The 10,000-nt window shown below is 34.8% G+C and overlaps 2 protein-coding genes across 7 annotated transcripts in view; both read right to left on the bottom strand.

The window, feature by feature from the left end:
• LOC125651797 (uncharacterized) overlaps positions 1–4,206 on the bottom strand; it is a 9,844-nt gene extending 5,638 nt beyond the window's left edge. The window contains exon 1 of the mRNA XM_048880576.2: positions 3,446–4,206. Coding sequence (XP_048736533.2) covers positions 3,446–3,653 — 208 coding nt within the window. The 5' untranslated portion in view covers positions 3,654–4,206. The remainder of the gene's footprint in view (positions 1–3,445) is intronic.
• A 1,111-nt stretch (positions 4,207–5,317) lies between these two features.
• LOC125651792 (SH2 domain-containing adapter protein D-like) overlaps positions 5,318–10,000 on the bottom strand; it is a 37,157-nt gene continuing 32,474 nt past the window's right edge. For all 6 annotated transcript variants that reach the window (XM_048880562.2, XM_048880561.2, XM_056166466.1 and 3 more), the window contains exon 6: positions 5,318–6,904. In XM_048880562.2, the coding sequence (XP_048736519.2) occupies positions 6,718–6,904 (187 nt within the window). In that variant the 3' untranslated portion in view covers positions 5,318–6,717. The remainder of the gene's footprint in view (positions 6,905–10,000) is intronic.

Below are 10,000 nucleotides of genomic sequence, written 5' to 3'. Positions count from 1 at the left end.
TCTTCAATCAGGGGAAGTATCAAAGTATAATATTTACCCTGTATTGTACATGAATCCTTATACCATATGATTTACTTTTCAGAGTATTGCAGATTTATAAATCAGGAAATTATTTAGGTACATAAATTTGCATATACAACACTGTACGAGTGTATGGGATGAGAGAGAGAGAGAGAGAGAGAGAGAGAGAGAGAGAGAGAGAGAGAGAGAGAGAGAGAGAGAGAGAGAGAGAGAGAGAACCGATGATCTTGTAATAATCGTATTAAGACAACTGATATCGTTAATTCAATAAAAAGAGAACAATACTAGTAACTCAATATTGCTCTCATTAATTGATAACACAGATTTATTTGATTCATTTAAAGCACGCAATAATTAAAAAATTGAACATATTTTTAAATAATATTATTTTCAATTACTTCATTTTATGCTAATTTGGTGTTCAATAGATCTTATATATCTATGCCATTTTGCGTTATTTCATTCTGCGTCGAACTCGACGCAAATTGTACTAATGCAAAATGTAATAATCGAGTTTATCATATTATGCGTCGTTATCAAACATCAAGGGGAGAGGACAAGAGTGTCTGTCACCCACCTTTAATACCAATATCCATTGTTTGTTAGTTTGTAATGCAATTAAAAGATACATTGAGTGACAACCCCTCCCCCACTTACCCCAGCTTGAAAGTTCTGATATAATAGTAGAAGACACACACCACCACCAATTAAGAAAATGAAGATATGAGGCACTCATAGTAGAGGACTCTAACCACCCCATCCGACCCCCAACGATTGAAGAAAATGAAGTGTAGGGGTAAATTATTGAGGTAGTCAAAGTAAAAGACTCTTTAACCCTTCACCCCCACATTAGGACTTTGAACATCGGACAAAACATCTTGGTTTGTTTGGGTGTTTTGTTTTATTTTATTGCTGTTTTCGTTCATCTTTTTAGATTATTATTTTGAATGGCAAGATATTTTGAAGAATCCAATTTTCCATTTTACCCCTGTTGTAACAACCCCCCCCCCCCTCCCCCCCATGAAAAATGACGATACATGTCTGGTTATTACATGTACATTTTGCTTTGAAACACATGCATGTATACTATAATTGTATGGTGCATGTAGAATTGTACCCTTTACCAAGTTTTCCTTCATTTACACAGTGTAAGGAATGGTAAACCAAAATCACAAAACAAAATGCATAAAGACCAAGATATTTTCAAGCGTAGGAACTTCATTCATGAATACATAAATTCAATTTGTGTGTTTTAACGTTTCTGTAACATGCCATAATGATTATACTTTGAGGCGTGATTGTTATTCATAAATATTTTCATTTCGTAGATCTGGCGCAATGGCCATACCGCTGTATGTAGAAATTTCAAATGTATTCGATAAGATGTTAGTATGCATAAATCAGTAAAATTCGTGTTGAGGTTTTATTTGATATGATACAATGTCAATATACTGTAATGTATTAGTAGGATATGCAAAAGGCAAGAGTATAAACATTTTCTTTTTTCATTATCAGTATCAATATCTATATGATCACGAAAAACATTATATAATTTATATCCGGATTCATTTATACCGATTTAGATATCAATAAAAACAAAGCTGCATAGTTTGGGAGAGGGGTTTCTAATGAGTCTGATGAAATTAAAAGAAGGAACCCAACATTTGCATTCAAACTAGATGTACTTCAAAATGAATTCATTTCTGCTCTGACTGAAAGCATTATTCTAAATTCGGGAACGAATCTTGCATACAAAATAATTAATAGGGGAACACATAATTTCGAGCTCCTTTGGAATTTAATGAAATGTAAATATGCACCTTTCTTTCAACACGAATTGATATGTTGTTTCAGGCACGAAAACAGGGGGTTGGGGTGGGCAGGAAGGCTGGTCTGCTTTTCCCACTTTTTTTGACAATTTACTTTTCCCCCGTTATTCTAACATACAAAGTCAGTATTTTCTACATGTACAGTTCAAACTAATATTCTTTTTTTTAAAATTTGTAATGATTTCAATTATAAGCATCAACTCCTGTAAGTTTCCAATATATTGTCAATCACAAATTTTTAAATAGCTGGAAATTTTTATAGCTTGTAAGCTTACATTTATATAAGTGATCAATTTTCTTTCCTTCTGTGAAATGATATATATGTATTATAAATCGAAGTAGGACGGTCGCCTCTCTCTCTCTCTCTCTCTCTCTCTCTCTCTCTGAATATGGACATACAGAGACCGTAAATAATTATGTGGTTCCAAAAGAGACAACAAAACTATATTTTCGTTTATAAATTTCCTTTCATATGTGTCTTTGTGTAATGAACTGTTTATTATGGATTGCAAATGTAATACACGCATTTGCACACAGATGTATATTTTCGATCATTATTCCCTTATTTGTATATCCAAGTTTGCATATGATCATCGAGAAATTTTGAATTGTGCACGCAATATATCCAACCAGATATTAGATTCCCGATTTCTATAAACTGCAAAACCTCGACCAGACAAGCATTCAATACAGGAAAAATTTTCGACTCTGACATCTCCCCTGATTGAAGACACCCTGTTTGGCACGGGTGAAGTGTGTCGCAGTCTGTATAATGGAATGACAACGTGTTGTAAAGTTCTAACGAGATACAAATGGAGTTTATCATTTTGTTTCGTGGATTTATCAGAATAAAGAGAATCTAATATTTTCGGTAAGTGCACGTCTCCGATACCCGTTGAATAGACGCCCGTATTTGATACTTTGTTTGGCGATTATACCTTGTGCATTGCATATTATGCATATGGCATGCACCTTTATTTTGCAAGAATTGATATAAATAATATATTTTATGCTCTTTGCCTATTCCATTCTATCAGTATGTAATTGGCAAATGATTTATCCGCATTTATTTTATTAGAAAATGCAAATACTTGCATGCACTTGCAAGTATGCAAGAAAAGTTGTTAGTTTTTTTGTTTGTATTTTTGTCTAACTTATCTAAACTTCCAGAATGTTACATTAGTATACAATCAATATTTTGTAATTTTGAGCAAAGCATAATGTTTTAAAATGTTATTTTATTTGTTTCTCATTCCCTATATATTACTATCGGAGATGTGCACTGGTCGAGTCCACCTAGAAAAATCACTCAGGTGTGACAATCACATTTGGGGTATATACGGGTAGAGTAAATTAGGCTATCTGAGAGAAATATGGCGGATAAGATGAGAAAGGTGTACGTATTTATTAATTCATGTCAGCTTTAACAAACTAACAACCTTCACCTTCATTGTAGGATTCTTTGTATAATCCGGTGGGGGGTGGTTATTTTTTTGCGGGGACAGGTACTACATGAAGCAAATTACGACCACCCCATCTCCATGCTCTGTGTGTGACCCCTGTTTATGTGATATACTGAATGTGAACAAACTAACCGTTTTTGTACGAAATATCAGTCGATGTCTCCGAACACACACTAGTGCACGTGCGTGTCTTCCACAGTCCCACCCTCGTGGTCGTGCCTCCACTTGTTCCTATCATCCACGAGGGAGTGGACCATGCCACCACTTGGAAGATAGATGCCAGCATCACGCACCCCCAGGAGATTTTGGCCCACCAGGAGGCGTAACCACAGCACGTCATCTTGCGTCGACGTCCTATAACACACTTTAAAGAGACATCTGCAGTTTTTGATTTTTCCGGAAATTCATGGACTGGTCAAGAAAGTCTTCACAAAATCACACTTTCTTCAATCTAGACAAAACCCGGCGTTCAGCAACATGACAAATATCGATTCCTTCCGTCACTGTGTACCCCTTAGAAAGACCCACACCAGATTGATCAATTAATGTTTCTATACTGAAAGTATCATGCAAAATAAGTGTTATGGAAAGTTTGTCATTTCCAAATATCAAAGAAAGCAGTGGGCCAATCACAGGGTCTGATGATCAAACTCAAACATTGTGGAAGATCTACGTCAATAGTTCTAATATTAATAAGAGACTTTGATCTTTCTTTTCATTTGAAAAGATGTTTTCACCTTTCAATGGTTTAGAGTACAATATTTAAATCTCGCTGCCTTCAGTCTAACGAACTTCTCTATAACCAATGTCTACATGCGCAGTGTTACGGACTGAGGTGTTAATGATTGCGTTCCTATGGTCAGCCCACATAACTACAACATCCTGAAACATTTTGAAATTGTCCGAGTGGAAACAGCCAAGAATTATATTTCCCGTCCTCAAAGTTTGTCTCGATTGATTTCCCCAGTAAATCATTTGAAAGATTTTTAAAAAGTTTTGAACACCATTGTGTTTGAAGGTAAACACAATTACCATGGTTTCAATGACTGTTTTTTAATGTTTTCCAAACGCACCAGCGTAGATGTAAGAAAAGCTCTGATGGTGGATCCAGACATTTGAGAGACTCTGATAAAAGGGAGATAACTTCTACACATGACCGTCTTGACTTAGATTTCAGAAACACTTTGTGGTCTGTTTGTAACAATCACTCCAGCTCCATGCTTGTGAAATGTTATATCAATTATTGTGAATCAATTATATATAGGAAGGAATTGTAAAATTGCAACTCTTATATCTATATACCAATGAATATCCTTTTATCACTAATTGTAAATTGAGCAAGTGCTGGGCAAGCGGTTTATTCCATTCCCTGGGGTTTTGGAAGTTTGTGCTGATGTTAGGGATTATGACAATTTTGTTTTGTTTCTGGGGTTTAGGCATTTTGTTTTGTTTCTGGGGTTTTGGCAGTTTGTTCTGTTTCTGGGGATGTTGTATACACACACACATACATACACTGTACATTAATATGATGAACAGATCTTTCACAAATTCAAACTTTAAAGAAAAGACATGTTCATTATGTTTGTTGCATTTCAAAATATCTGTAAATTATTTGAGAAAATACTTATTCCCTGATTTAAAGATATTTTGAATTCCTTATCATGACTATATGTACATATAGCTTGTTTTGACCCAACCTCCAAGGCCTCGGGGATGCAGTGACCATGAAATTAAAAGGATGTTTTTATATCAAATTTGATGAAAAATGGCTAAGTACTTTCGGAGAGGAAATCAAGAGAAACCTACACTGTACCAATCACAATAGGTCACCCAAGTGACTCGGGTGAAAAAAAATATAATGTTTTTTCACAATTCTATCAGCATTAGACATTTGTGTGAGATTTAAACCCTAAAAATTAGAATTAATTTCCTCCTTTGTTGAATGGAGTAACGAGGAAATTTCCAGACGGAAAAAGGAACTGTTTTAGAGTAAATACAAAAATAAAAAATGAATTACATTTATTTCAGCATAGATAGATACACATCATGTGTAGAAATGAACATTTTTTTGGCAAAAATCACAAGAATGACGTTAAAGCTGGTTGTTCATATTATAAACTAACACAGAGTATTCAACAATCCACAGGAAGTGTTAAAGCTGTCATGTCCTCCGAAGTGTCGGAGATAACATTACAAAGAGGTCCTCTATGGAGATTTTCCTATGTACACGTCCACGAATGAAATAGTCTTAAACACCAGTAGCATGCGACATCATCGTTTACAATCAGAAACATCACTTGAACAAACATTTTTCAACTTGTAAAATACAGTGTTTGTAAAGCACCAAAAGCTTTTATAATTGTTCTCTTCACGATTTAACAAAAGTATTGCATTTTTAACCATGTACAGTAAATTGTAAATATGGTGACACACTATGAGCCCAGGACAAGTCACCTCCGGCCCGAGGACTGTATACCCAAAATAATCTTATCATTTTACCTGATTGTCTTGTGATTGACAAATCAGCCAAAAGCATAGCATAGAGTATTATTTAAAATGTTTACAAAACATGTTTGAATTGACCAAACAAATTGCAACATACTAACACCCATACAATTAGACTTAAAATTTTACACTGGAAAAAATACTGTATTTTATCTATTAATTGCCCCATACTTTCACAAGATATATCCAACATATTCTAATGCTTTCTAATTTAGGTCACAAATTCTAGAAAAATCTACAGCCATGAATCAGGTATTTAAGCAGATGGTAGATTAAGCGAATTCTGACACTGCCGTAAGTTAAAATTGACAATCAGTGATTCAGAGTTATGAAAATAAAATAGTTTAGATGGTTCGATTATTCATACTTATGCAGTCAGTGTTGTTGTCGTGATTTCAAATCAAACAGATCACTAGGTCAAAATCACTTATTGGTCCCATAAAGAAATACTATTGTCTTCATCCAATGACACTTGCATACATCAACAAAAATAAAAATATGTGCATGTACAGTTCATGTAATCACATGACCAATAACAGGGGGGGGGGGGGGATAGTAATGCTGGGCCAATGTGGAGAATAAAAGTAATTCACAAAAGGTAAATGGGTCTTAAAACATTCTCTTGAAGGAATTTATCACATATAAATACTAACCAGTTAAAACATCTGAAAACACTTTAAAAATATTGCATAATAATTTCATACCATCTCGAGGAGAGAGCAAAATCACTAACAAATACACAGAATTTAACAATACAAAGAAAATAGTGACAACTTTGGCAGCAGAAGGAACACACATTCATCACATCAGAATAAATATCCTCGACTATTATGACTAACAGGTATTTAGGCATCACTAACAAGCACCAGTCATCACATGAAATAGCCTCAGGTCAGAGGTCACATTCGAGGTCTTGCGATTGGATGAAGCAGTTTAATGTGACTGGCATTTTGAACGGGTAAATCATGCCGCGTGTAATAGTCCACCATTTCTGGCACCGTTGGGAACGGCTGGCTGTTCTCTCCTAAGACATACTCCCCATGCAACAGGCTTATTCTGAGGTGCATCGGAATGCCCCCTATTCCCCTACAACAGAAAAAAAAAAACCCATACATTATCTGTACCAAATAGAGAGGTATATGCAAGGATGAAAACTGAACAAAAATCTTTTTGAGCTCAATCATGCTACCATTTAAATCACAATAAACCATGTGAATTAGTGCAATTTTATTACTTAATGTGGCTCTGCAATCTTTTTCCCATTTGTGTGTTTAAAGAAAATATATGAATCACCATAAAGTTCTATAATTTGAATTTTTTCCCCTTATCAAGTCTATGATTTACAAGATTATCACAGTATTTCTCTTTTCCTTGTTTTGATCAAATTGTCCCCTCTCCAAAAACTGACATTTAAATATCTGCATAATTGTTGTCACATAATAAATTTTTTAGATTTCTTTTTCAAGAAAAACATCCTTGTACTCGAACAACAATCCAATAACATCTTCTTGGCCTTTGCCCCTCTTGTCTTGTATTCAATGAATCAAAGAATTTCAATAATATATTACAACAATTAAAATATACTTGAAATGAATCATTCAGTCTAGGAAAAAGCATTCAATACATGATTATTAAGAATATCCTTGTTAAATTTCGTATAATCAAAAACAACACACACCACACATCAAAAAATTCGATAAATGTATAAGCAATGAAAGAAAAAGTGAGCAAGCTCACACACCCACACTCGAACATTGCTTGACAATGTGTCATAATGAATGGTAATGTTGTTCATTACTGCAAGAACAGGACAGATAGGCTCAAAATTCTAAGTTCAAAGGGGCATAACTCCCAGAAAAATTAATGAATCAGAATTTCCTGGGAATATGCAAATCTACATAGTGAGTCCTTATTAACTACAAAGTTTCACGAAATTCTGTTGAGCTATCTCAAAGGAGTTGTGCTGAAAAGAAAGGGACTGACGGATGGATCAGAAAACATTATACCCTCCATAACTCGTTGTGTGGGGTATAAAAATGAGAACAGAATCCCACACTATGAACGCAGTATTAAAGGACACATCTCGTGTTTTTAAACTTTTTAATTTTTTCAGCAAAATTAATTCATTTCATGCCTAAAACTACTTTACATGTGTTTTAAAAGAAACAGTTTGCGTAGTTTTCGAGTTTGATTGCGATGAAATTCAAATCTTGCGATATGCATATTTTCTTCGATATTTTACGCGCCATTATCTGTGACGTCATATGCGACCTCGAGCGAGAAGATTTGAAAACATTTGTTAGCCATTTCATAAACAGATTAGATTTAATTGACAAACAAACAATTATCACATTAACGGCTTGTAAATAACACTGCATTGGGGTGTTGTGTGCCGTTTAAGGGTGTACTTGCTGTCAGTAGAGATGATTTGGACTGTGTTTTTTTCAATTTTCGAAGGAAGGTATGAGGGACAAGACGTGAATATTTTTTGTTGTGCACAACGACTTTGCCATAAAAAAAAACCCAGTAGAATTTGTCCCTATACTTTTTCAAACAAGCTCTTGGACAAAGACGTATATAAACTGTGAGAAAATGGTTCTATCGAAGCTTCGCACTGTTACATATAGGCCTACCGCATATGCTTTCCGTTCTGCTCTCAAATTCAATACACACTCGCACCAACTGACCTTCACCTTGTAACACCATATAGGCAGAACTTTGCTAGCAGTGTCTACCAACTGGTAGTTTTAAAAAAGAAATTTAAAGATAAAAGATAATAGAACTTTCAATTATAAATAATAAAATATGATATTTCCCAACTTTGAATTGAATTATAATGCTTTCATTTTTTTTTTTTAAAGGAACGCGTACGTGTTTACAACAACAGCACGCCGCGCTCCCACTTCCTAAGTAACAATGTGTAGATAACAAAAAATAATGATTAATAAAATTGAGCTTGAATAATATAATTTAAAAGTATTGTGATTTTCACAATAACTTTGAACATTTTTATTATATATTTTTTCCCCGAAATGCACCCGTGACGGTAGGCCTAGTTGTCAATGCTACATGTACGTAATCGTATTATAATTTAGGCCTATCTAACTTCTCCAAAAATAAATTTAATAATAATTGCTCTGTTTATTTTAGAAAAGCAACAATGCTAATTACAGTTGTTTACAGAAATGGCATTACCAAATAGTGTTTAGACAGTGATCCCATGTAAACATTATTTACTCGCAAATTTATGCAGATTTCATACTCGCTTTCCTCGCTACATTTGGGTCGCTATTTGTATGCACTGGTGGCTAAAAGATATAAGACTCGGGAAATTTGTCAACATCGAAATAAATGTTATCCATGGTAAATAAATTAGGCCCCTAAAACCCGAGTTTTTAAAAATATCTAACACTACTATTACAACAAGTTGATCGACGAAGGTCGCATATGACGTCACTGTACCACGTGACTACCTATCTAATTAACTAGGCTTTTTGAAATCGGGGCTTAGATTTCAGTCCATATTGTGGCTAATTATCGCAATACTTCAGTGAACGAACTATTACAATTAATTTCTATAAGCATAAGGAAGACAAAATGCATATAATTTTGTATACTTTGAAAACACGAGATGTGTCCTTTAAGTCTTCCCCGGAAGACATGTGTCGCCTGCTAGTTCATTCTATATGTAATATATCACGTATAATGTTGAAAAAGTAAATTATTGAAATGGTTTTTGTCACTAAACAGGAAGTTGATAAGCGACAGATTCGAAAATGTCTTACACAATACAGTTGGCCACAGTGATGCTCTGTGCCAAATATCAGGAAGTTGCCCCATGTGGTTCTTGAGAAAACTGTGACAGAATTTTTTTTGCTGTAAAAAATTCTAAGTCCCGGCAAACAGGAAGTTGATAAGCGACAGATTCGAAAATGTATTACACAATACAGTTGGCCACACTGATGCTCTGTGCCAAATATCAGGGAGTTGCCCCATGTGGTTCTTGAGAAAACTGTGACAGAAATTTTTTGTGACGACGACGACGCCAGAGCCAGACGACGACGCAGGACGACGGATAGTGATCCCTATATGTCGCCACTGCGTAACGCAGGCGACACAATTAAAAGACAGTGTCTATACCCACTGTATGTCAAGTTAACTTGTTAAAGTGACCAGTATAGA

The sequence above is a fragment of the Ostrea edulis genome, chromosome 5, assembly GCF_947568905.1.
Source record: "Ostrea edulis chromosome 5, xbOstEdul1.1, whole genome shotgun sequence".
In the NCBI taxonomy this organism is placed as follows: domain Eukaryota; kingdom Metazoa; phylum Mollusca; class Bivalvia; order Ostreida; family Ostreidae; genus Ostrea; species Ostrea edulis.
The sequence above is the reverse complement of the archived record's forward strand: the minus strand, read 5'-3'. Positions and strand labels throughout refer to the sequence as shown.